General features: G+C 45.1%; 2 protein-coding genes across 3 annotated transcripts in view; one reads left to right on the top strand and one right to left on the bottom strand.

Moving 5' to 3' along the window:
• CHOp24 (transmembrane p24 trafficking protein CHOp24) overlaps window positions 1-7500 on the top strand; it is a 40923-nt gene extending 33423 nt beyond the window's left edge. The window contains exon 3 of the mRNA XM_068390928.1: window positions 6234-7500. Coding sequence (XP_068247029.1) covers window positions 6234-6469 — 236 coding nt within the window. The 3' untranslated portion in view covers window positions 6470-7500. The remainder of the gene's footprint in view (window positions 1-6233) is intronic.
• LOC137656704 (uncharacterized) lies at window positions 1-27748 on the bottom strand. Of its 2 annotated transcripts, none has more exons than XM_068390927.1 (3): window positions 27675-27748; window positions 5983-6065; window positions 1-4678 (listed from the first exon to the last, which is right to left on the bottom strand). In XM_068390927.1, the coding sequence occupies exon 3, from the start codon at window positions 2062-2064 to the stop codon at window positions 787-789; it is 1278 nt and encodes a 425-aa protein (XP_068247028.1). In that variant the 5' UTR covers window positions 2065-4678; window positions 5983-6065; window positions 27675-27748; the 3' UTR covers window positions 1-786. The 2 variants fall into 2 exon arrangements, with proteins under 2 accessions (XP_068247028.1, XP_068247027.1); XM_068390926.1 differs by having other exon boundaries at window positions 1-5029; window positions 5874-6065.

Raw genomic sequence — 27748 nt, forward strand, 5'->3', positions numbered from 1 at the left:
TCTTTGTAGGGCATGATTCTTTATAGCCCCTTGCTGTACGTGGCAAGAAATTCTCTTGGAAAGACGCATAGTTGTCATGCCAATATAATTCCCGGGACAACCACTGATAGGGCATTGATATGCATAGACAACATTCGTCGTCTTTAAGAAATCCTGCTCTGGGGGCGCTGGGTTATTCCTCATAATAAGGCTTTTCATCTTGGCCGTTTAGTAATATATAATGAAGTCCAATTTCTGGGTGTCTTCAGTAGGGAATACTGTACATTATTCTTGATGATTTCTTTCATTGCCTTCTCGTCTTGCAGGTAATTCGGATGCATATGTCCTCTGTAAAATAGCTTGATGTTATTGCTACTGTCAATTCTCTCGGCGGGGTCAGGTTCGTACCACTTGTCTACTGCTTTCCTGACTTCCTTTTGGACGTGCTTATTGGAGAATCCATTGTTGACAAGTACTTGGGATATTCGGTCCAGTTCCTTGTGTGTATCGCACCAGGTGGAACAGTGCGACAGGGCCCTCCTGATGTAAGCCTTGATGGTAGAACTCTTATATCGGGTGGGGCACTCACTGTCTCCATTCAAGCACATGCCTAGGTTTGTGGGTTTGGTATACACTGTGGTCCGAAATCCATTCTCCGTCGAGGTGACTAGGACATCCAGGAACGGGAGGCGATTATCTTGGCTGTGTTCGAGGGTGAAACGGAGTACACTATGGTCCTCAAACATCCTCCTCAAAGTCTTGATTTCATCACTTGATCTTGCTTTCACAAAGGTAACATCTATGTACCTAAAAGTACAGAAAGGGGCATTCTACACGGGAGAACACCCTCTCTTCTACAATTCCCATGTAAAAATTCGCGAATAGAACTCTCAGGGGTGAGCCCATCGCTACACCATCCTTCTGCAAGTAGGTATGCCCTCGATGGGTGGTAAAGAGGGCCCTCTTCGTACAGATGGCTAGCAGGGTCCGAAGGGCTGGTTCAGGGATGTTCAGAGATGGTGTAGAGTCGTCCCTATAGACCCTATCGGCGGTAAGGTCTATGGTTTCGTCCACAGGCACGTTTGTGAATAAAGACTCTACATCCATCGATGCAATAACTCCATCACACGTAGAGTCCTTAATTTTATCCAGGAATTCGGCGGATGAAGCTACACAGTAACGATTTGTAATGTAGGGCGTCAGGATGGCATTCAGTCGTTTGGCAAGCTGGTAAGTCGGAGTAGGGTATTGACTTATAATGGGGCGTAGGGGGTTGCCCTGCTTGTGGGTTTTCACATTACCATAAAGGTAGCCTGGCCAGAAATCCCCTGAAATAACTGGCAGGTGTATGGCATTGGTTGCTGCATTCACAGCCTCGATGGTTTTGTTAGCCTCTTTCTTGATTTCTTCGATAGGGTTTCTAGTGAGGCGCACAAATTTGGAGGAATCAGCCAGGATGTTGTCGAGTTTCTTGTGGTATTCCTCTGTGTCAATAAGCACAAAGGCAGCAGTCTTGTCTGCCCTACGAACAGTGACACCAGCAATCTGCTTAAGTTCCTTGGCAGCTGCCTTCATGTCCTGGGTGACGATACCACTGGTGTAATGACCCCTTTCAGTGAGGGCCTCAGCAAGAAGCAAGGGCTGGAGGGCATCAGTAGTTCGCAGGGTGCCACGATCTTGAAGGGCGAGGATTGAGTCAAGTAGCAGCTCGACCTCGAGGCGTTTATCAGTGGGCCTTGGTCTGGTCACGTAGTGGCAGTTGAGGCCCATCTTGAGGATTTGTTCCTGTGCAGGAGTCAGGGTATACCCCGAGATATTGATGTACTCCTGGCATTCATGTGGTATACGAAGTTTGCCACCGTTGAGGTTGATCAATTTATTCAGGATGGTGCGGGTCCTCTTCTGTATGTCTCTCTTCTTAAGGATTCGGAGGGCACTCAACTTTACACTACTGTGGTTGAGTGTACTATGCTTAGGTACACTATATTTGCATGTTGTAAATATTGCATTATTTAGATTTGTAATGACAGCACTGAGATTGGCAACCAGTTTTGGCAAATCTCTTAATTTTGAATACATTTCCATTTAGCAACAAAATAGGGTTTCTAATTCTGTGCAGCCTTGGTTCTTGTGTTTAGGTCAGTAAGAGGCTAAACAGTTAAATTTCAGACACTTCAGTAAGCAAAGTTTGGAATTTTCTTTTAATCTTTATTAGATCATACATTCACAGATATGACCTTTGAATTGTCACAAACCTTTAGGAATTGACTTGGAAAAAAGGGAGCAGCTTTAATTCATGGACGAAACAGTTTGTAACAAACCAGATAGGGAAATGTATTTAGTCTGCTATAGAGTCTGCTTTTGAAGGGAGATAGGCTAGCTAGGGTAGCAAACTGGTTGGTTTACTTAATTCTTTTAGTTGGCAAGGCTTTTAGGGGAGAAAAATCTTACATTCCGCCAACTAGCCACGAGCCTATGGACCTCCTTGAGTTACGTCTGCAACACACAGAATTTCATCTGGAAACTCTACTGGCTTTTAAAGCTGGTAGTGTTTGTAGACAAAACTGTCTGTCTGTTGTGACTATAGCTCCAAATTGAAGTGTATAATCTAGTGGATGATTTCCAGACTCATGCCTTAGAGACTTGGCCACTGACAGGGTCTTCCTGAAGTTTAAGTGGATTTAATACCCCTGACTACGTAATGCTAGTGATCTGGATGGTCCTTTCTTCTCTTTCCCCTCGTAGGTTGCAGGATATATGCTCCCGATTGTCTCACATAGCCAGAATGAACCAGTGTTTGTGTGGATGTTTTCATCATTCTGGTGTTTCATCCTGAATTGTTGAGTTTTCTTCAGGTAGATACTAGTTCCATAGTTCTGTCCCAGATTAAAGTAGATCATACCAATCCATGCTAGAGATGGAGAAGGACTCGACCCTGGATTTGTTTACGGCTTAGTTCGGCGAAGTTTTGGTCATTAACTCGGGTCTAGACCTTTCTTTTTTTCAGAATAACTTATGACGTATGGAATGTCATGCTGCTCGTATACTCTTCACCACAGCTAAGGTTAGCAGGAAAATGGTCTAGGGATTTAGACACTTATTGGTGCCTTTCTCAGGAGCTTGAAAGGCCCAAGTACTTGAGTCATGTCCCATCTTGGGGTTCTTGTTCCTTGGGAGGACAGGACTCGAATAGCATACTAGGTGCTGCAGACATGTCTGGAACTGGTGAGCAGAATACCGGAAGCTCCTTTGGTCAACCTTGTGGCAAACAAAGAAGCCTTTCCACCACACAGTGATGTATGAAACATTATGACCCTACAGTACTACCAGTCCCCGATGAGCAACTGTCTGCTAGGATATTCCTCTTGCCTGGAATGAACTGTGCTGACAACTCTTGTCGCGTTGTCGAATGCTTAACTGTGGATCTGCTGAGCCAGTTTGCAAAATGTCTGTGAAATGGTGACCCCTCAGTTGACGACTCAGGCCACGATAGGAGTGTTATTGCTCATCAACGTTACCGAGGGCTCTGTCAAACTGTTTGGAAGCTTGCAATACTATTTGCAGTGCTCGCATTTCCAACAGGTGCTTTTCTTCATTGGTGATCTGGTTCCTTAGGTGTGCATCTCATCCCTCAGTTGATGTGTCTGTGAACAGCAGCAACTTTAGAGGTGGGAAGTAGAATGGAATTCCTCTCTCTGGGGAGACTTTTAGTAGAGTGGTGCTTCTCTATCTCAGATTTTTGAGGAACAAATGGTAAGAGGGGGAATGCTGGTACTTGACATAACCTCCACTGGAATAGCAGCTGGTTGTGGTGCCAGTGCAGAAAAAACTTCTCTAACGATGTAAAATGCCCCAGAAGTCATTACCCTGTCAATCCGAAAGTTCTTATAACTGAGCTGGAACAGCTGCGTTACCTACCTGTTTGCTACAATCCTCTACCTGTATTGGATTTGTAATGGCTGATCTTGATCCCCAGATTGTGGCAAAAGGAAATCTGTTTTGATCCTAGAGAAATTGCCTCCTGGAGGACAAAGTCTCAATCATTCGTCGAGATACTAAAAGAAAATAACACCATTCAAGTGAGCACAAGTAGAGACGTGTGAACATTTAGAGAATGGTGGACAGTCTGATCTACAGGATCTGGTAAAGGTACATCAGTTTCTCAAATATGAAGTACTTTTTTGTACCGATGGCTAGGTATCTGGAGTCGGTAGGTATCGGAAATACACAGCCTAAAGGTCCACAGCAAGTTCCCTGATGGTGAATTGTACAGTACTTGCCATCTCCATCTTGAATGCTAAAAGTCCCACTAGAGACTGGCAGAAAGGATTTCGGTGACTAAATTGGAGCAGCAGGTGTCTCATCAAACGGTCAGGCAAGGAGTACTGGGGGGAGGAGGGAAGAGAGCAAGTCAGGGTTAAAAAAATGCAGAGGATTTGGAGGCCAGCATCTGCAATGTTGCAGCAGTTAAGATAAATTCCCCGCCCAGCACTCAATGAGGATCCATCGATGTTCAGCACATATCGCAGCTCACTTGTAGGTGGAACAGACAGTCGCCAACGCCATACGGAAAGTCTGCAGGGTCCTGGAATCATCCCACACATTCAAAAGCTTCTCCTCAGTCTGCATGACATCAATTTACAAAGGAGCACGACCACTGGAGATTCGAAGTTCTTGCATACGCCAGCGTCAATAGGTACTACAACAGAAAGTTAATATCGTGAGATGGAGAGGAGTAAAACATTTAATACATTTGCTCTCCTGGGAGAGGAGTAAAACATTTAATACATTTGCTCTCCTCAAAACAGGCTCCAAGAGCAAGATGGAAGAAACTTCCAGAAGAGAAATGGGAGCCTTAAAAGATCCTTCAGCAACAGCTTCAAGCATTGCTAATTATGAAGTAAAAGAATCTCTGTTTTCTTCCTGAAGTCTTCCCAATACAAAGGCAGCCTAGATGTACATGCCTCTTGTAAAAAAAAAAAAAAAAACTAAATTGATGGTGGTCCACTACTAGTTTGCTCATAAACATGCCCATAATACCAAGCCAATTCTGAAAGATAAAAAACAAGACGGATCAAGACAGCCAGTTCATGCGATAACAGAGAAGTGTGTAATAAGCTGTAGCCAAAATTAAGAAGTTTGCAAAGACAGGCTAGGTAGGGTGATAATCAGGTTTCTTCCTAAAACCAATTCTTTTAAGTTGGCAAGGATCTTAAGGGGGAAAACTTATATTCTGCCAACCAGACACTAGTCTATGCACCTCCTGAAGTTATGGCCACAGCAAGCCGACTGAATTTCCTCTAGAAACTCTTTTGACTTTTAAAAGCTGGTAGGGTTTCTATATAAATACTGTCTGCCTGGTGCAGCTGTAACTTGAGAATGAGGTGTGTAGGCTAATGGCTGGTTAACAGAATGTGAAATCCTTGCTAGTATCAACCTTCATAAGAGATCGATTTTATTAGCTGATAGCTAGGGATTAAAGTAACTATGAATAAAACCTATTCCCTCTTTTCCAGGACAATTCCCAAAGATTTGAGCTCAAAAAGGATATCTGCGAGCTTGCAACGTAAACGCTATGAATTTTAGAATAAACTGATGTTTATATTTTTTTTTTTGGTTGCTTTAAATTGGTGCAGTAATCTCCAGCGCCACTGCTATTTTGTCAACCAACAACTGACACTGAGGATTGTTGCTCTGAAAAGTCAAACACTGTACTCTAAAAGTCTACAGTACACACCTATATCAGACTTCATCAGATTGGAGTTAAGAGAAGCCTGGGTTACCCCTCAAAATTTGTAATTTGGCGATGGATATAACTTATTTAATTCTCCTAGATGCAAATCCAGACTTTAGACTATTTACATACTGATTAAGAATAAGCAGGTGCAGGTTACCCTGATGTGGAAGTGATTGTTTGATTAAAGGTGGTTGCATAAACATTGGGCATGGTAGGTTGATATCTGGGTGCCTAACCTCTTCATCAGTGACTCGACAGCGACTCACCTCGGCTTTGAATAGACATTTCACCAGAAGCTTGAGTATTTCAGAAATAAGGGCATAGTTTCTCCATAGATGACTTCATTTCCCTGAAATAAAGGTTTTCATAAATTGATGGGTAAAATAACTATCAAAATGTTTTTTTCAAGATTTTTATATGATTAGCATTAGCATTGTTTTAGGACCAAATTTTCAATATTACAGAGAAAAGTGTATGCTTTGTTTAAATCTATTTTTTTTTTCTCCCTTTTCAATAGCTGAAGGTGGTAACAAAATGGAAGACATGATCCGAGAACTATCAGCTGCCCTTTCTGGTGTTAAGCACGAACAAGACTATATGGAAGTTAGAGACAGAATTCATCGCTCAATTAATGACAACACTAATTCTCGCGTAGTGTTGTGGTCTGTGTTTGAAGCTCTCGTTCTTGTAGCCATGACTGTGGGTCAGGTTTACTACCTCAAGCAGTTCTTTGAAGTTAGAAGGGTGGTTTAAGATTTAGAATAAAAAATTCTGAATGGTTTATACTAGTGCTTTAAATATCTGTTGAGCATTGGAAATATGGGATTATTAAATACTATATTTACAAATGACTGTATTTACTATTTATTTATGCATTAAAAAGGGAAAACCTTTAAAGTTTATATTCTAACATCCAGTATTACATTTAAATTTATAGTTGTACACTGGTTCGATAAAATGCCATAAAAAAGAATTTTGGTGTTGCTAGAATTGAAGATGATGTTGAAATTTTCAAAACAGGAAATTTGTATACAGTAACGCATGCTATAGTAATATTACTGCTTCAACATACCATTAAAAGGATTTTGGCGTTGCTATAATTGATGATGATGTTGAAATTTACAAAACAGGGAAATTGTATACAGTAATGCATGCCATAGTAATATTACTAAGTATATGTAAACAATGTACTAAAATCTGTTAGAAACTCTATTTTATTTTCATCAATTGTGAAAATTTTAGAACTCAGGGCAATACCAGCGTTATTAACATCTTTATAAATGGAGGCCTGAAAACTAATATATTTTGTCACTTGAAAGTATGAATATAACTACAGTATTTAATGAAAATTTCCATTAGGGAATTATAGAGGTTAGAAAGTATTTGTCCTGTCCACACCATAGGGCTCATGTGATATTTTTCTTCCACTTGTTTGTTTAATTTGAATGACTGAATGTACATGCACCAATGACAAGTGTTGTAATATGCATGTGAATGACCGAAATAATCCATATGCAAGAATAAAAAAATAGTCTACTGTATGAGCACCAATGATTTTAAGTTCTATAAATGGCTTATTTGAATAGTGATTGGCCTTAGCACAAGAAATTTTTATTTAAAATAATCTTGCTATTATATTTAATTTAGCTTTGGTTTTGGGGCAATAAATAAATGAAGATACTGGATCTGTTTTTGTTACGTTACATCTTTGTGTTAAAAAATTGAATATGGATTTCTTTTCTGATAGTTTTGTATGTTGAAGAATAAATAAAGTTTCATAAGGTTTTCTAGTTTGATTTTCCATTCATTAATGAATTACATTATGAGATTTGCTTACAGGTTACTTTACACGAAAAACTGCCATTTTACTTTCTGCAGCATGCAAGCTTTCATGGAGAGAAAAAAAAAATTAGTTAATAACTTGCAAGAAACCCTGTACAAGTTTGAGTCAAAACACCCAACTCAATGGGCTAGCCTAAATCCAGAAATGTTATGTGCTATACTGTATCAAAACATCAAAATATAAATTGTCTCAGCCCCAGGTTCATAGCCTTTTCTACTCTGAAAATAAATTCAAAAGATTAATATTTTCCCCAACATCCCCAAGCCACAGATGTACCCATCAGCATCCATATGTGGACGACTTGAATAAACCTATGACAATCCAATTAATATATTAGCTAGTTGTTCTCCTCTGGATATATATGTGGCTCACCTACATTGTACAACTTTATTTTTTTCTTGTACTTTTGGATAGAATGGTGCGTGTTAAGAGATTAAGGCTTGGGTTTGCTCGAAAGGCAACGTTAGAAAACCTCGCATTAGCTTCTTGAACTGCACAAGATTTCCATCGTCTGCATGAACGAGTGCTCCAATGATGAGAAACTTTGTGAGAAGTGCTTTTCTCCTGAATTCGGTAGTCTAAGAATAAAACTAGCAAGTGTCAGAAGTAGGTGAGTCCTTTGGAATGGCCAGGACCACAGTAGCATAAGTAGTTGAGACTGGTGAAGTAGCTAGTCTAGTACTAATTCAGAGCCTTCCTTGTTTAATTACTCTGGGTAGGAAGATGTGAAAATTGAGGAGAGTATTTTCATTCTACAGGATATAATAGGTGATTTCATGGCCAAGTCAAAACATTTCGCCTGATTTTACAAGAGCAATAGCATGTTTTTATAAGATAGCTGATTTCCATGAAACTTGAGGCTGTTCTTTATAGGGTTAAAGAAAGAAAAGTACTTGCGTGACTTTCCTTTCTACTACTGGGAATAATCCAATCATTCTGTACTTTGACCCAATCCTTTTTAAGGTAACAAAGGGCTAGGTGATGCAAAGGAATTCTATGCCTCATTGCAACACAAAAGGATTCCCATGGCAAATTCGCTCATTAACTTTACTAGACTTTCCAATGTTGATCAGCAATTGACATCCCTAATAGTGTGCCTAGTTTAATCACTCAGCCTGAGACTTCTGCTGTTGCTCAAGATGCTTTTGGTATTCGCCGAAATCAACGCCCAGGCGCTTCACATTAGGGAGAACCCTAAACAAAGAGGAAGCAAGCACCAAGTCCATGATTACCAAGTGGCTAAATCATGGTACATGTTAGTTAATGACATGGTGTTACCAGCTTCCCAAATCATAACTAGTGGCTAATACTGAGGAATTAGACCAAATGGTGGCGAGTGGCAAAATGGCAACCACCAGGGAATTAAACCTAATTGTGGCGAGTGTCAAGATGGTGACCACCAGAGACTAAGACTGCGGTGGCAAAATCCATGTCAGCACAGCCATATGTTTGATTTTCGTACAGTGATTATGTAACAGGTACAGACCAACACCTGGTTGCAATTGCTTTCAATTTGACAACTCGGAAGAATTAAGCAGAGAAAGAGATAGTGAGAGATTGCTACAAAACCAGGTTCCCAACTCTAAGGCGAGGGCACCAGAATTCCCTTTTGGATCCATATCAAATAAAATCTAAGAAAAGTATCAACATACAATGAAGAAGGGCTAAGACTGCTGCTTCACAGTGGAGGATAATACTGTCTTACCTTACCAATATGTGATAATTGTGATATAGTTAATTAAAGAGAGGGAGAATCTTTAGGCAAGATAGCAATTGTGACCTTCAAGGAATGGAATGAGCAATGATAAAAATACAAAGTTATGCTAGATTATCTGGACAGCATTTTAGATTGCTTAATGGAATTAGCACAGAATATAGCAACTGCATTTTGTAAACATGAGCATATGGGTTATCTGTGGTGTGATTCCACCTAGGCTATTATGGAAAAAAATTCTGTTGTCCTCTTGATTGTCAGGACCAGTCCTTTAGGCAGAATAGCTAAGGTAATGGAAAAGTCGTCTTCTACAAATCGATTATCCAACGATTGTCAGGGCCTTCCCTTTCTATCAAAACAAAATCTTCCATCTCTTCCCAGTCAATATCACCTTCCACAAAATAAGTTCCCCACTCAAACAAAAGGATTAGTGATCTCTACGGGAACCACCCCCTTTTTCTTTCAGCAAAGATCAAGTAGTAGACTGGGTTATTCAACCAAATTTGATTCAGTTAGAAAGTAGAGGTCAGATAAGTTTTGCAAGTGATGGTATGAGCCTCAACTTGGGATGTAGACACTTGCGTTTTCCAGACAACTGTTCCCATCTTGGGGCAACACATGGGTTTTACTGATGTTGGGTATGCCATTATCCAATCCTTATGCATTCTTAACTGAGAAATTGTGGTGAAAACCATGACTAAGGAATTTGGGGGTTGGGATCAACCTTGATAAGTATATTTATTCAATTAATTATTTTTCATTTATGAATGACAATAGCCTCGGTTCCTTTCTGAGTTTTCATGTCCAGAAAGAGATTGCAATTTTTCATGATTTTCCTGAAAGAATTTAAGCCAGATAAGGACCTCTCTGGCCATAATTGCAATTTATCTTTTGGGGACACATGGCTTCCCTGAAGTTCATCCACCATACAAAGTTGAAGATGAGACCCGTACATTGTTATTAGTACATTGTCTGGCCCTTACGGATGGAAAGGAATTGGAACTAGAGAGATAGGAAATGGATATAAGCTCTATTATAACAGGTCAGAGGAGGGAAAAAAAACATGGTCGCGGTTATGATGGGTAATAATTGGAAGGCAAAAGTGCTAGAAGTAATGAGAATAAATGATAAGCTTTTAAAGATTCCAATTATAATAAGGAATTGGATACTAGATATAATTTCAGCACATGCCCCTCAGATGGGTTGCCAAGAACAAGAGACGGAATTATTTAGACAAGAGTTTGAGGCCCCCGAAAGAACAGTGAAAGAGAAGCTAATGATAGGAGCACACATGAATGATTGAGTAGGGAAGAGAAAGGATGGATATGAGGAGGTACATGGAGGGCATGAGTTTGGAATTAGAAAGAAGGATGGAAAGTATATATGAGAGATGGCTCAGAGTTCTGAATTGGTATGTATGAACCTGGTTTCCAAAGTTGAATAAAACCCTGACAACTTATGAAAGTGGAGGAGTAGAAAGCCAAATAGATTACATCCTGGTTAGAGGAGTTGACAAAAACAAAGTGATAAACTGTAAAGTGATCTTGGGGGAAGCATGTGTTAAACAATATAGACTGGTAGAAATAGATTTTAAGAATGATAGAAAACCCAAGAAGAGAAAGAGGAGATCTAGAATTAAGGTTTAGGATCTTAAAGGCGAAAAAGGCAAGCAATTTACGAGGGTTGTTAGAGGCGACGACTAGGAAGCTTAACCTTAGAAATTGGACAGGATAAAAGAGTGAAAAATATCTGGCTGGTTGTGAAAGAAATATGTGTAAGAGAAAGAGGAACTAGAGGGAAAACTAATCGATATGGCATGTCGAAAGAAGGAGAGTGATGGTGGGATACAGAGGAGAAAAGTCAGTTGAAAGAAAATCTAAGGCATTTAAGGACGGAAAAGTAAGATATGCACAGAGTGCAGAAGAATGTTACAGAAGAAACAATAGATACGAGGATGAAAGCTATTTGAAGAGTGGTAGAGCAATTGGAAGAAAGGCTAGGAACAAGGGAAAGAGAAAAGGATATCAAGACAAGTATCGGGTCAACTGGGCATCATCAAGGATAGTGATGGAAATATATTACATAAGGAAGAAGAAATTAAAAGGAGATGGAGACTATTTTGAGAAACTATTGAATAATAAAAATAAGAGAGATGAGCTGGGAGAAGCACCAAGGGTGGAGGGGTCAGTGATGGAGATAGAAAGTATAGAAGGGAAGCTAGTATGGAGATAAATAAAAAATGATTAAGCACCATGTCCATCAATTTTAAATTGAAATGGTCAAGACTAGCTACAAAGGGGCAAGAATGGGTGCTGAATTTATTAAGAGCTGTATAGGCAGAGAAAATAATGTGCAAAGGCTGGGAGGAGAGTTTACTGGTATCTATATTTAAACTCGATATTTTCATTATAAAATAAATTTTTGAACATACTTACCCGGTGGATATAATATATAGCTAACGTCTCTGACGTACGGCATTAAATTCAAAACTCGCGGGCAATCTTAGATTGGGGAGCTAGGTGTACTACTAACGCCATCACTCACCAGGATACTGGAACCATTCCACAAGTCCTCAGGTCTTCTCTGCCCATAGGTCTCTAGAGGGGCGGAAGGGAGGGAGTTTAATTATATATATCCACCGTGTAAGTATGTTAAAAAATTTATCTTATAATGAAAATATCATTTATAAACATCAGACTTAGCCGGTGGATATATATATAGCTGATTGACACCCTTGGTGGAGGGTAAGAGACCAGCAGTAAACAACATAGGAATACAACTCAAGAGTTTTGATAAAAAAAAACTTAAGGGTTCGTACCTGATAAGGAAGCTGACTTTTATGATTCTCTGCCTCATTAGTCCACTATCCTCATGAAGCCCAGCAATCCACTCAGGGGGCTGAAAGACCTCTAGGAGCTGTAATATCTGGGGTGAACACCCCTATGACAGGACCTCAACCAATACCCTTGATCTGGGCGCTCTCAAGAAACAAGTTTGACCACCCGCTAAAATCAAAGGATTGCAGAAGACTGTCCCAGTCTCCAAATACAACCAACAAGACAATAGTTTCAAGAGAAGAAAAAAGGTATTAGGATTAGGGGAATGTAGTGGTAGAACTTTTACCCACTACTGCACTCGCTGCTACGAATGGTCCCAAAGTGTAGCAGTCCTCGTAAAGAGTCTGGACATTCTTTAAATAATGTGAAGCAAACACAGATTTACTCCTCCAAAAGGTTACGTCCATAATGCTTCATAGGGATTGATTTTGCTTGAAAGCCACTGAAGTTGCCACAGTTCTGACTTCATGTGTTCTTACTTTCAGCAATCTAAGGTCAGCCTCACCGCAGTGAGTGTGAGCCTCTCTAATCAAGAACCTGACAAAATACGATAAGGCGTTCTTTGACATCGGTAAGGAGGGCTTCTTGACCTAACACCATAAGGCTTCAGACTCGCCTCGTAAATTCTTGGTTCTGTCTAGGTAAAATTTAAGAGCTCTCACAGGGCACAGGACCTTTTCTATCTCGTCACCAACCACATCTGACAGGTTGGGAATCTCAAAAGATTTCGGCCATGGATGGGAAAGACGCTCATTCTTGGCCAAGAAACCAAGTTGCAAGGAGCATACTGCCTTTCCAGTACAGAAGCCAACGTTCTTACTGAAGGCATGAACCTCACAAACTCTTCGCAGTTGCTAGACTCACTAGAAAAAGTGCCTTTAAGGTGAGATCTTTAAAAGAGGCTAAGTGTAAAGGTTCAAATTATTCAGACATAAGAAATTCAGGACAACATCCAGATTCCAAGCTGGTGTCACTATCCGATGCTCCTTGGAAGTCGCGAAGGACTTGAGAAGGTCTTGAAGGTCTTTATTGTTCGAGAGGTCTAGGTTCCTGTGCCTGAAAACCGCAGCCAACATGCTCCTGTAACCTTTAATGGTAGAGGAGGGAAAGTTACGTTCACTCCTAAGGTGTAGCAGAAAGTCAGCTATTTGGGCTATAGAGGTATCGGACGAGGAAATTGAGGTGACTTTGTACCAATCTCGAAACACCTCCCATTTGGACTGGTAGATCCAGATGGTAGAGGATCTCCTTGCTCTGGCAATCGCTCTAGCTGCCTCCTTTGAAAAGCCTTGAGCTCTATAGAATCTCTCGATAGTCTGAAGGCAGTTAGACGAAGAGCGTGGAGGTCTTGATGGAACCTTTTCATGTGCGGTTGCTGGAGCAGATCTAACCTCATTGGCAGGCTTCTTGGTATGTCCACCATCCATTGATGTACCTCGGTGTACCATTCTCTTGATGGCTAGAGGGGAGCAACCAAAGTCAACTTGGTCCCTTCGTGAGAGGCGAACTTTTGTAGGACTTTGTAAAGGATTTTGAAGGGGGGGAACGCAAACACTTCCAGGTGAGACCAGTCCAGCAAGAACGCGTCGATGTGGACCGCCTCTAGATCTGGAACTGGAGAGCAGTATGTTGGAAGCCTCTTCATTCTCGAGGTTGCGAATAGGTTTATGGACGGACGTCACCATATCCGCCATAGTTTCTCGCAAACCTCCTGATGCAGAGTCCATTCTGTGGGAATGACTTGGCCTCTTCTGCTGAGGCAGTCTGCCATCACGTTCCTTTCTCCCTGTATGAACCTTATTAGTAAGGTGATGTTTCTCTCCTTCGTCCAAACCAGAAGCTCTCTTGCAGTGAAGTAAAGGGACTGCGAGTGGGTCCCGCCTTGCTTGGAGATGTAGGCTAACGCTGTGGTGTTGTCTGCGTTCACTTGCACTACCTTGTTTCGGATTAGTCTTTCGAAACTCTGAAAGGCCAAAAGAACTGCCAGAAGCTCCTTCTGGTTTATGGGAAGACTCCTGGTCTTTGGTCCATAGACCTGAGCATTCTAGTTTGCCTAGTGTTACTCCCCACCCCGAGTCCAAGGCGTCTGAGCACAACACATGGTCTGGGTTCTTGTGTGCTAGAGGGAGGCCCTCCTGAAGTCTGAGATTGTCGTCCCACCATTTCAGGCAACTCTTCACCGTCTCTGGAAGCGGAATGGTCACTGCTTCTAAGCCCTTCTCCTTGTCCCAATGCTGGTTGAGGTGAAACTGGAGAGGGCGAAGATTGAGTCTCCCTAGGGAAACAAACTGCTCCAGTGACGAGAGTGTTCCCAGCAGACTCATCCACTTCCTTACAGAACAAAGGCTCTTCCTTCGGTAAAAACGAATCTTTGAGTGCTTGTTCTAGCCTTGTGGGTGATGGAAAAGACCGAAAAACTAGACTCCGTATCTCCATCCCCAAATAGAGAATTGTTTGAGATGGGGTCAGTTGAGACTTCTCCTTGTTGACTAGGAGACCCAACCTTAGATAGTGTTGGAAGGTCGGATGAATCGGGATATGGAAGTATGCGTCTTGGAGGTCTAGAGAGACCATCCAGTCGCCTTCCCTTACTACTGCTAGCACAGACTTGTTAGTCTCCATTGTGAACTTCGATTTCAGAATGAACGCGTTGAGCACGCTCACATCCAGCACTGGTCTCCAACCCCCTGAGTTCTTTGGAACTAGGAAGAGGCAGTTGCAAAAGCCTGGAGACTGGTGGTTTAGCACCTTCTCCACAGCCCACTTTTTTAACAAAAGGGACACCTGTAGGCGCAAAGCTTGTCTTCTTGCATCCTCCCGGTATCTGGGAGAGGGATCTTTCGGCTCTTGGACTAGAGGGGGTTTCTTTACAAAGGTTATTTTGTACCCCTCCTTCAACAAGAGGATGGACCACTGATCTGCTCCTCTTCTCTCCCAAGCCTGCCAGAAGTTCTTCAATCTGGCCCCTACTGCTGTCTGAAATTGAGAGCAGTCAGACTCTGCCACGACCTGATCTAGCTCCCCTCCTTTTACCTCGTCTTCCATCAGAGCAAGAGTTGCCTCTGTTGGAGGCTCTACCATGAAAGGGAGGAATGAACCTCGATGCAGGGGTGTCCAGCTTCAGTCTGCTGCCTGAAAACGACGAAGGCAGCACCTTGCGAGCCGTTTTAGATACCAGGTCATGGGTGTCCTTCAAGGCTAGCGATGAAGCTATTTCCCTCACAAGCTCTTGGGGAAAAAGCGAATGAGAAAGCGGTGCAAACAGAAGCTCCGACTTCTGGCAAGGAGTAACTCCTGTAGCCAGGAAGGAGCACAACGTCTCTCTCTTCTTAAGGACACCCGCCGTAAAAAGAGCAGCAAGCTCATTAGATCCGTCCCTTACGGCTTTGTCCATGTAGGACATAATCTGAACCACAGACTCATTAATACTAAAAAAACAGACACTTTCTTACTCAAGGCTCCCAATGCCCAGTCTAGAAAGTTGAACACTTCAAAGGCACGGAAGACGCCCTTGAGCAGATGGTCGAGTTCCAAAGTGGTCCAAAAAATCTTTGCGCATCTCATGGCCAGACGAGGAGGAGAGTCTACCAGGCTTGAGAAGTCCCCCTGGGCAGAGGCAGGTACTCCCAAGCCGAGAACTTCTCCTGTCTCATACCAGACGCTCGAACGAGAAGCAAGCTTAGCTAGGGGGAAGGCAAAGGCTGACTTGCCAAGACTCCTTTTGGACTGCAACCAGTCTCCCAGCAAACGCAAAGCTCTCTTAGACGACCGAGAGAGCACCAATTAGTAAATAGGGGAGCTTGGGTAGACGTCACCAAGGTGAACTCTGAAGGAGGAGAGCGTGGTGCAACAGGCACAAAATGTGAAGGAAAAACTGCCTTAAAAACAGTCATAATCTTTTTAAAATCTAAAGATTGTTGTGAGGATCTAGGTTCCTTTTCCTCTGACAAAGTATCCAAAGGTACAGCTGTGGAAAGGGGGTCATCCACTTCCTCCCCCGAAAAAACTTCATCCGGAAGTTCGACGTGCTTGCGAGGCGGCGAATCAACAAAGTGTCAGGACTGTGTGGAACAGCTTGACAACCTGCATCAGCCTGTCGATGGTTAGCAGGAAGAGAAGGAAGATCGACGTCACGTCATGGCTGCATCGACTGACGTTCAACATCACGTCGAACCTGACGCTCGGCGTCACGTTTGGCAGCATGCTGAATACTGGGGGTCACATCAACGTGACGTGAAACTTCACGCTTGGAAGCATGGTGAGAAGGGTCACGCTTATTAGAACCGTGACGCTCCGCAAGCGAGGGTTCCTGTCGTTCATGGGCTGGACAGTAAGACTGCATGAATGAGGAAAGTCTCATCTGCATGGCCTGCAGCATGCTAAAATTAGGGTCAGTCACAAGTGTGTCAGAGCGTGATTTCGGTAACGTCCGTTCCGCAACGTCATTGATGACAATGGGAATAACAGCACTCACGTCACGTCTGGAACGTCCAGACGAAACCACAGAACCGTGACCCTGCAAAGGGGTCTCTGGAGCAACCATACCAGACGTTTTAAGGGGACGTTTGGCGGGTGTACCTTCATCCGATGAAGGCAGACGTTCTGAACTGCTCCAATGACTGCAGACAGGACGTTGACTTTGATCTGAAGGGATTAATTTCCTCGAGAGGTCTGGAATCCTGATGCCAGTTTTTTCTACTGATGTTGACGTCATCAGAGGATGAGGAGAACTTAGCCTCACCTCTTCCATGATAAGGGCGATCGTTACGTGCAACGTCAACCGCAACTCGTGAGGGGATGTCTGTTCGTGGGTTAAAACCTATCATTCCCTTTCGTCGTTTGACATTCCTTCTCCCAGGGATTGGGGAGCTTGAAAGCAGTCTCGGACTGGGTGAACGACAAGTACGAACAGACGTACCCTCCGCAACACTGAACACATTCTTCGCACTTTTATCACTAACACTGGCACTTTTCAACAATTCAACGTCGGACATTAGCTGGTTCCTGTCCGTAGCAAGCGACTTGACCTTGGCATGAATCGCCTTCATCATGTCCATCAGTGAAGGCTCGTTAGTGCTAGTAGGGGGTTCATGGACTACCACTACAGGGGAAGGAATAGGTACAGGTACATGGGGAGAGGAAAATTCTCTAGAGTGAGAAGAGCTTCTTCTAACCCTATCTCTCTCTAACTTACGAGTGTACTTCTCATATTCATGCCACTCGGTATCAGAAAAAATAACACACTCATCAGATCGATCCCCTAACTGACATATTTTACCTCTACATTTGTTACAAATAGTGGGGATCGATCGAGGCCTTAGGAAGGCGGGTCTTACGGCCATTTTGGAATATCCAGAGATCAAACAAGCAAGGGTCAAAAATAGTCAAATCAAAAAGAGTTTCAAGAAAAGTCGTAAGAAAATCCAACCAAGCGAATGCCATTAACCAAAAAACAAGTACTTCACCAAAGCAGTAGAAAACAGGAGGTTATGCACGAGCATGAAATGAAAGTTCCAATGTTGTCACCACAGCGGCAGAGAAGAACTGAGGACTTGTGGAATAGTTCCAGTATCCTGGCGAGTGGTGGCGCTAGTAGTACACCTAGCTCCCCAATCTACGATTGCCCGTGAGTTTTGAATTTTCTGCCGTACGTCAGAGACGTTAGCTATACAGGTATATATATCCACCGGCTAAGTCTAATGTTTAAAATAAGGTGATGCCATGGAATGTGGTAACTACAGGGGAATTTAACTAACAGGACATGGTTTGAAAACTACAGGGGAGTTGAACTACCAGAGCATGATTTGAAAGTTTTTGATAGGGTACTAGATGGAGACTGAGAAAGATTGTAAAGATTGAGAAACAGCAGTAAAAATTCATGATGGGGAGAGGGACTGTGGATGCAATCTTTAGAGTAAGGCAGCCACAGGAAAAGAGGCTTGTGGGAAACCATAAGCTCTTCTGTGATTTTGTAGATATGACAAACTTACAACAGAGTTTGTATTTTTCCTAACATACAAACCCGAATTCTTTACTATAGGAGATATTCTAGCGCGAGCTGGAAAATACGGCAGATAAATCTTAACAAGGTCGTTAACGACCGGGCAGGTAATTACCCAACTGTTAGTGGTGGGGGGACCGCCGGTCGGTAGCTGCTGTTTACCTTCAATCAGATTCTAGCAAGGACTATCCTAGGGGGCGGTGACGGAGGCAAGATTTGTGTAAAAAATTCAGGTTTGTATGTTAGGAAAAATACAAACTCTGTTATAAGTATGTTATTTGTTCCTACACTTGATACAAACCCTCATTCTTTATTATAGGAGACTTAGTCTTGAGGCCAGGGTGGCCAAGGTGTTCCCTATTCATAGGGAAGATAGTCCTCAGACTAGACTCTTTTGAAGCAGCAATCTTCCGTTAATCTTATTTCTTTGTAGATCTCCATAATCTCAGCACGACTGAAGGTCTGTAGCTTCAAGGAAACAAATGATTCAGGATGAAGTGGGTCAGGAACATTCAACTCGGACCCCTTCAAACTTAGGATTCCCCCACCCTTGCAAAGGGGAACCTCGTGACCACGAGTATAACTTATACCCTGTGAGAGGAATCAGATGAGTATCATACCTATTTCCATTGGCGAGTCCAGCTGAAACTGGATACAGACTAGGATCCCCAGATGGGAGGGAGAAGGAGACAAAGAAGATAGATGGATGTCCTTCTTAAAACCTAGTGTAACCCAGTATCCTCAGCCATTGGTTACTGTCCCCTGAAAGGGCGTAAGGTAGCTACAGCACCCGTTGACCTGTCACAATAGGCCCTATAGAAAGGGTGTCTAGAGACCTATGTGTAACGTCGCTCAAATAGTGAGCGGTGAATGTAGATTGGCGTTTCCAGACCCCAGCACTTAAGACTTGGGAGATTGAGAAATTTCTCTTAAATGCCAGTGAGGCAGCCACTCCCCTAAATTGATGGGCTCTGGGTTATGCTGCCTCTGGGTCTCCGTGAAAAGACCTCGCAATAACTTTCTTGAGCCAGAAAGGGATGGTGTTGCAAGAGGTTCTCTTCTTTACCTTGTTGGTACTAAGGAAGAGATGACGGAGACGTGGTCTGAAAGGTCTGGTGTGCTTCAGATATTCCTTTAGGCACAGTAACGACTGGTCTGTATCCTGTGTTACCTTATTGAGGGTGGAAAACTGAAATTCTTGAAATCTCTCATCGGTAGATGAAGGATTATGAGTCTAGCCACCAAGCCCAGTACGAAGTTGAGAGACACTCCCCCCTCCCCCATCCCTTAGAATGGGTGACGAGGACAGAGGTACGAGGAAGACGGTCTTAAGGATCAGAAAGTAGCCTGAGGCCCTTAAGGGCTCACAGGGCAGACCCTTCAGGGAACGTAAGACACCACGTCTCACGGTGATGGTTTAATCTCATCTGAGGGGCAAGATCACTCAAAACCCCAAATCAACCAAGGTGATGTCTTCTGAGGCGGAGAGGTCAACCCCTTCTCAGTCTACAGATGAGGCTCCAGGCTGAGCGATAGCCCTTAATCGCCGAGACTGAGAGGAGCTTTTCCTCAATGAGGTACAAAAGGAAGTCTAGGAACTACTGATTCCTTCCTTTTGAGAACCCAATTGCTCCACATGGTTGCTGTTGTAGCGGTTAAGAAATCCATTGTCTTGGCCCCAGCAGTTAGGACTTCCTGTAGGGACTGCCTGGTGTCAAGCCAGAAGGGACATTGAAGTCGCTTCCATTGTCGAGGCTTCTGTGACTGAGAAGAGCCTGGAAGAGTAGTGTGTCTCTTCGAGGATTAGCCCGGTGTGAGCCTCGCCGTGAGGGGATCCAAGATCAGAGGAGAAGGGTTGACATCTCTGATCTCGGCGAACATACCAGGTTTAAAGGTCGCTCAAGAATGGCAGAGGCAAGGGACAGTGACATTGCACTAGCAGTTAGGACTATGCCCTAGAGACTAACCATATATTATATGGTCAACGACCAAGCCGCCTCTCCATTCCAGCTAGGACCAGGGAAGGCCAGGCAGTGGCTGCTGATGACTCAGCAGATAGATCTATAGGCTCCCCCAAACCCCCCAACCTTAGCTCACAAGGATGGTAAGGTTGCAGGCACTAATGGCACTAATGAGTCTGAGCGGGACTCGAACCCCAGACTGTCAAACACCAGTCAGAGACGTTACCAATCAGGCGACATAACCTGTCTAAGGCTGAAGCATCAAGAGGTCGAGGAGACAGATGCAAATCGCCGAGGCATGAGATATTACACATAGTTCTTAGAGTCCTTAAATAGGAGGATTCCAAGTCCCTCGACAGCAGCTCTCCCGAGGAGTCCTCAGGAAGCGCTTATTCCTCACGTGCTATTACAGGTAAAGTGGAGACGCGAGTAGCAGACAAACCTTATGTCTTACATCTCGTATCTTTCTTATCGAAAGGGGAAGAACGGTAGAAGTCTTCCGACTCTCGTCAACGGTCTTCGCCATTACCTCCAGACACCCCGTCTGCAGGTAATGGCGAAGACCGTTGACGAGAGTTGGAAGACTCTCTGTCATAAGAGTAAAACTCTTGATGATGGTAGCGCGCATAGCGCTAATTTCGTGCATGCGCGGACACACTGTGCTAATTGTTACGAGAGCCCAACGATTCAGCGTAACTGAAACTCGAAAGTTCCAAGTCGTGTGAACTTGAAAGTCCAGCGCGACCGAAGGACTCCCAAGGTCATGAGAACCCGTAGGATCAACATGACGAGGATTCAAAGGCTCCCGATCCCGCCCGCCGAAAGGATGATCGTCACGAGATCCCAAGGGGTCTACGTAAGGAGAACCAGTAGGTTTAAAAAGACGTCTCCTTACAGCATGAGGGAGAGAACGTCAGGGATGAAGATAACTCCTCCGCAGGGTAAATTTGTTCTACCGAAGGAGAACGCTGCTTAAGGCAAGGCTCTCGGTCCGCCCCTGGAGGAGAACCAAAAGCGTAAGGGGGAGGAGCGTGGATCAGCAAACTCCTACAAGTTTTCTCTCGTGAATGGGAGGAAGGTTCTCCCCTAAAACAAGCTTTCTCCCTGCTCTATGGGGAAAATTGTAGGCGTAATAACCTCTCCCTCGAAGTCCTCCCGAAGGAGGATATTGCCTAAGGCAAGATTTCTCCCCACTCTATGGGAAAAAGTGTAGGCGTAATAATTTCTCTCTTACAAACGAGAAAGTCCTCCCGAAGGAGGACATTGCCTAAGACAAGCTTTCTCCCAGTTCTATGGGAAAAAGCTTAGGCGTAATAATCTCTCTCTCGCGAACGAGAGAGAAGTTCTCCAGAAGGAGGACATCGCCTAAGACAAGTTTTCTCCCAGTTCTATGGGAAAAATGTAGGCGTAATAATCTCCCTCTCGTGAACGAGAGAGAAGTCCTCCCGAAGGAGGATATCACCTAAGACAAGCTTTCTCCCAGTTCTATGGACAAAAAGCATAGGCATAATAATCTCTCTCGCGAACGAGAGAGAAGTTCTCCCGAAGGTGGACATCGCCTAAGACAAGTTTTCTCCAAGTTCTATGGGAAAAAAGCATAGGTGTAATAATCTCTCCCTCGCGAACGAGAGAGAAGTTCTCCCAAAGGAGGACATCACCTAAGGCAAGTTTTCTCCCAGTTTTATGGAAAAAACATAGGTGTAATAATCTCCTTCTAGTGAACGAGAGAGAAGGCCTCCCGAAGGAGGACATCACCTGAGCCAAGCTTTCTCCCAGCTCTTATGGGAAAAAAAGTGTAGGCGTAATAATCTCTCTCGCGAACAAGGGAGAAGTTCCCCCCGAAGAAGGAACAAGCCTTAGACTTGCTATTTCCCCAGCTCAAGGGGAGAAAGCACAGTCTTCGGGGACGAGATAGCAGAGGTAATCGAGCTGTTCGCAACTCTTCATGAAGGAGGGAAGGTTGCTGAATGGCTGAAGTGGGGAAGCTTTCCTTCGGAAGGGGGGTGGTTCTCTCACGCAGCCCAATTCCGAGGAAGGTTATCATTCCCTCGTAAGGGGAGGTTCTCTAACCCCTGGAGGCAAACCTCCTGGCAGCAATCTATGTTTCCCAACAAGTTGATCAAGTTGCAGGTTGACGAGTGCTACCTTGTAACATGGGCAGCTTATGAGCTGCCACAAGAAGCGCAGGATAACGAACAGAGCAGCCGAAGCCCTCAGCATTGTGTTCTACGTCACTGCTATCTGGGCGTTTACTTTTAGCCTCTGTAACACGTTTTCCCTTTCCCTCCTGCTCTCAACCGAAGAGAAGAAGGGCCAAACCCCTTCATATTCTTCCGATGTTTCCGAGAGACTCTTAATCCTTAACTCATTAGGGAGCAAAGGAACTGGGGAGGTTGTCCTATCTGAAACACGAGAGCGAAGGATTGACCCCGCGAGTGTATGACCGGAGATTTGCGTGTGTAGCGCTAATTGCGTGCGAACACCTTGCGTGACGGGAGTCTGAAGACTGCCATAATAGTAAAACTCTCGATGGTCATGGGCACAGTGTTTTTTGAGCGAACGCGAACACTCCACGCGACAAGAGTCTGAAGAATCTGTCATAAGAGTAAAACTCTTGATGCTTGTTTCATGAGAACCAGAAGGTTCAGCGTGATCGTGTGTGCCCATAGAGGTTGTGTTGCGAGAACCCGAAGGGTCAGAGCAATGGGAAACAGAAGTTTCCCTTGTCACAAGACACCAAAGTGTCAGCGAGACTAAATGCACGAGAGCCCGAGGTTTCAGCAACTTGAGTTGCCAGAAAACGAAGGGATAGCGCACCGAAAAACCAAAGTTTCCTTGTCACGAGACCCAAAATGGTCAGAGATCGAGAAGTCGAAGGTGAGAGCGATCTTCTCTGAAGATAAGGAGTGAAAGCGAGGAGAAGCGCTCTATCTGACTTTTCTAGAGCGAACGGAGACCCTCAAACTATTATGCGAAGAAGAGGGTTCAAGGTCAGGATGTGCTTTGCCCTTAGCCGCGCTCCTGGCTTCTTAGATGATCCCTCACAAGAGAAAGACAACAGTGAGGCAGAACGATGACGAGAGGGAGCGTTCTTCTTAGGTTTGTGCCAAGAGCGCATATAGTCTCGAGGCGAGACATCTCGGGGAGAGACAGAAGGCGAGGAAGAGTGAGAACGATGATGTCTCTTCCTATATCGCCTGTCTCTTCGGCGAGAACATCTAGGTGAAGGCGTAAACGGGTGCGCGGGAGAGTGCTCCCGCACGTCTGTGCCAGTCGTATGGTGCGCGCGCAGGATAAAGTTCTCTAGCGCGCGGGTGCAGGAGAAAGTTCCCTAGCCCGCGGGCACACAGTGGATTCATGCAGGGCGCGCGGGAGCGTGGGAGAATGTTGGCTCGCATCCCTAGGAAAGGATTCACGAGCGTGTGAGCATATCCTTGGGGATGCGCGCTGGAGAAGGCTGGCGCGTTGGTAAAGGTTGGCGCGTGGGAGAAGGCAGCATGGCTGACTTGTCAGAAGTCCTGCTATCAGTAGCAAGTTGGCACGCAGGTTTTACCTGGCGCGTAGGATGGTGCGCAGGTTTTACCTGGCGCGTAGGATGGTGCGCAGGTTTTACCTGGCGCGTAGGATGGTGCGCAGGTTTTACCTGGCGCGTAGGATGGTGCGCAGGCTTTACCTGGCGCGTAGGATGGTGCGCAGGTTTTACCTGGCGCGTAGGATGGTGCGCAGGCTTTACCTGGCGCGTAGGATGGTGCGCAGGTTTTACCTGGCGCGTAGGATGGTGCGCAGGCTTTACCTGGCGCGTAGGATGGTGCGCAGGTTTTATCTGGCGCTTAGAATGGTGCGCAGTATGGCGCGCAGGAGAGTGAGATGTTGGGCGCGTATGCGCACGTGCAGGTGAATGTTGGCACGTGGGAGAGCGCTGGCGCGTAGGAGAGCACTGGCGCGCAGGAGAGCGCTGCCACGTAGGAGAGCACTGGCGCGCAAGAGAGCGCCATTGCGCAGGATTGACGGCTGAGCAGGTGAGCGCATGGCGCGTGATGGAGCTATGCTCTTGTTGGAGCGTATGTGCATGTTGGCGCGTACGCTCTTGATGCCCTATGTTAGGGTAAGGAGGAAGCGCTCTTCTTAAGTTTGTGACGAAAGCGCTTATAGTCTTGCGGCGAGACATCTCGTGAAGAGACAGAAGGCGAGGAAGAGCGAGAACGATTATGTCTCTTCCTATGTCGCCTGTGCCCTCGGCGAGAACGTCTGGGCGAAGGAGTGCGAGCTCTCCTTTTCCTCTTCTCTCTCTCCCTCCTAGCCTCCGAAGAGGGCGAGGAGGAGGAGGAGGGGGAGGAGGAGGTACTGCGATGTCCACTTCTACATACTTGGCAGGGGGAGCCTCAGAACACCTATGACCTCTGTAGCCAGGACATAGGGAAAGAGGATCCACCTCCAGCGGCGACATAAAGGCGCCCGGAACACTTCCTCATAATAGAGGACATCACATCAAACAAAGAAAAAGAAAAAGGATTAATCAAAAAACCAAAAGAGAAAGGCTAGTCTGCCAGTCAAATAAAAGCAGGAGCAGCGGTGTTACCACTGCGACGGCTAGAATTCGATTGAAAGTAAACAGCAGCTACCGACCGGCGGTCCCCCCCACCACTAACAGGTGGGTAATAACCTGCCCGGTCATTAACGACCTTGTTAAGGTTATTCTGCCGTATTTTCCAGCTCGCGCTAGAATATCTCCTTTAGTAAAGAATGAGGGTTTGTATCAAGTGTAGGAACAACTAGAGGCTTATGATAGAATCACAAGAGAAATTTTAGGTGCTTGAGGAAGAGGAAAGTCCCAGAAGAGTGGTTAGAATAGTTGAGATGAAGAGAAGTGGTTAGAATAGCAGAGAGGATGTACAAAAGAACAAGGATAAAATAATAACAGATTTTGGGTGTCAGTATTATACTTGTTTTTACTTATAATGGTCATGGATGTGTTAAGTGAAGAGATCAGAAATGAATAGTTGTGGGAGTTGCTATATGCAGAGGATTTGGCGATTACTGCTGAAAATGAGAAGACTTACAGAGAAGGGTTGTAGAGTGGCAGTGGTAGAAGTCTTTGGAGAGGGGTGGCTTGAGAGTAAAATGGATAAGAAAATAATGAAATAAGAAGAATGACAGGCATAGTAAAGATTACAAAGGTGATAAGTGTCATGATTGAGATGGTGTGGGCACGTGTTGAGGATGGATGGGCGGGAGGGAATGAGGAGGGCTCGGAAAGACCTTGTTTGGAAGGAGGGGGAGACTGTGGGCACGTGTTGAGGATGGATGGGCGGGAGGGAATGAGGAGGGCTCGGAAAGACCTTGTTTGGAAGGAGGGGGAGACTGTGGGCACGTGTTGAGGATGGATGGGCGGGAGGGAATGAGGAGGGCTCGGAAAGACCTTGTTTGGAAGGAGGGGGAGACTGTGGGCACGTGTTGAGGATGGATGGGCGGGAGGGAATGAGGAGGGCTCGGAAAGACCTTGTTTGGAAGGAGGGGGAGACTGTGGGCACGTGTTGAGGATGGATGGGCGGGAGGGAATGAGGAGGGCTCGGAAAGACCTTGTTTGGAAGGAGGGGGAGACTGTGGGCACGTGTTGAGGATGGATGGGCGGGAGGGAATGAGGAGGGCTCGGAAAGACCTTGTTTGGAAGGAGGGGGAGACTGTGGGCACGTGTTGAGGATGGATGGGCGGGAGGGAATGAGGAGGGCTCGGAAAGACCTTGTTTGGAAGGAGGGGGAGACTGTGGGCACGTGTTGAGGATGGATGGGCGGGAGGGAATGAGGAGGGCTCGGAAAGACCTTGTTTGGAAGGAGGGGGAGACTGTGGGCACGTGTTGAGGATGGATGGGCGGGAGGGAATGAGGAGGGCTCGGAAAGACCTTGTTTGGAAGGAGGGGGAGACTGTGGGCACGTGTTGAGGATGGATGGGCGGGAGGGAATGAGGAGGGCTCGGAAAGACCTTGTTTGGAAGGAGGGGGAGACTGTGGGCACGTGTTGAGGATGGATGGGCGGGAGGGAATGAGGAGGGCTCGGAAAGACCTTGTTTGGAAGGAGGGGGAGACTGTGGGCACGTGTTGAGGATGGATGGGCGGGAGGGAATGAGGAGGGCTCGGAAAGACCTTGTTTGGAAGGAGGGGGAGACTGTGGGCACGTGTTGAGGATGGATGGGCGGGAGGGAATGAGGAGGGCTCCTAAAGACCTTGTTTGGAAGGAGGGGGAGACTGTGGGCACGTGTTGAGGATGGATGGGCGGGAGGGAATGAGGAGGGCTCGGAAAGACCTTGTTTGGAAGGAGGGGGAGACTGTGGGCACGTGTTGAGGATGGATGGGCGGGAGGGAATGAGGAGGGCTCGGAAAGACCTCGTTTGGAAGGAGGGGGAGACTGTGGGCACGTGTTGAGGATGGATGGGCGGGAGGGAATGAGGAGGGCTCGGAAAGACCTCGTTTGGAAGGAGGGGGAGACTGTGGGCACGTGTTGAGGATGGATGGGCGGGAGGGAATGAGGAGGGCTCGGAAAGACCTCGTTTGGAAGGAGGGGGAGACTGTGGGCACGTGTTGAGGATGGATGGGCGGGAGGGAATGAGGAGGGCTCGGAAAGACCTCGTTTGGAAGGAGGGGGAGACTGTGGGCACGTGTTGAGGATGGATGGGCGGGAGGGAATGAGGAGGGCTCGGAAAGACCTCGTTTGGAAGGAGGGGGAGACTGTGGGCACGTGTTGAGGATGGATGGGCGGGAGGGAATGAGGAGGGCTCGGAAAGACCTCGTTTGGAAGGCGGGGGAGACTGAGTGAGAGGCAGAGAATCAGATGGTGAGATAAGGGGAAGGATGATATGGAGAGTAGTAGTTTGTTAGTAGACATTCTGACATCTAAGGCCATTGATGCCAATATCATTTATCATAAATAAAAAATAACAGAATATTCAATTAACACTATAAAAGCAAAGACGTCATTATAAAAGTTAAATGACTTTCAGAAGACCTACTTCAGAAATAAATCTAAAATTACCACTAGCATAGTACGACACCATGTCCAAGAATCTTGGCAAGGATGAACCTGCCATCCTCACCTCTAGCCTCAAACATATCTATTTCTTTCGGTATTATAAGTGGAGTATTCCATCAACAAATGCCCAACTATCAAGGGTACTAAACAGTCATCGCAATATGGCTGGTATTGACCAGTTAGCAAAAATTCATGCGAGGTGGCGGTTGAGTGCAAGTCGAGGTACCCGTAGCATTAGTTCTTTTGTCTATGCGGTGATGTAGTAACAACGTCGCCCATAGCAGCCAATTTTCAGCACTAGAGGTGCTATGTAGAGTTCAATAGGGCGTGAACTCAGGTCTCTCTTATATACACTGGGTCTGTGCTTTGCATGTGATGCAATGGTCATAGAGCAGGAGAGAGAATATTTCTTTAGTTCTCATGTCATATTGGATTCCCTGTTCTAGCCTTTCACAGGAAAGTCCATGGAGACCATGCAGTACCTCCTCAAAAATAGGATTTTCCCTCGTCAAAATTCCTTTTTGTATAGAATAAATTTTTAATAAATGATAATAAATGTAACAACTTTCAATTCACTTACTGCTTAGTTTCAAGTCCTTGCAGTCTATCCTTTTACATATCTGTTCCCATTAGTCTTTCCACAGCTTGTGTCCA

Source organism: Palaemon carinicauda, chromosome 17, assembly GCF_036898095.1.
Source record: "Palaemon carinicauda isolate YSFRI2023 chromosome 17, ASM3689809v2, whole genome shotgun sequence".
Taxonomy (NCBI): Eukaryota; Metazoa; Arthropoda; class Malacostraca; order Decapoda; family Palaemonidae; genus Palaemon; species Palaemon carinicauda.

Excerpts from the sequence above, each read along its gene's own strand:
- LOC137656704 (XM_068390927.1), bottom strand. The coding sequence starts at position 2,064 with ATGGAAATGTATTCAAAATTAAGAGATTTGCCAAAACTGGTTGCCAAT.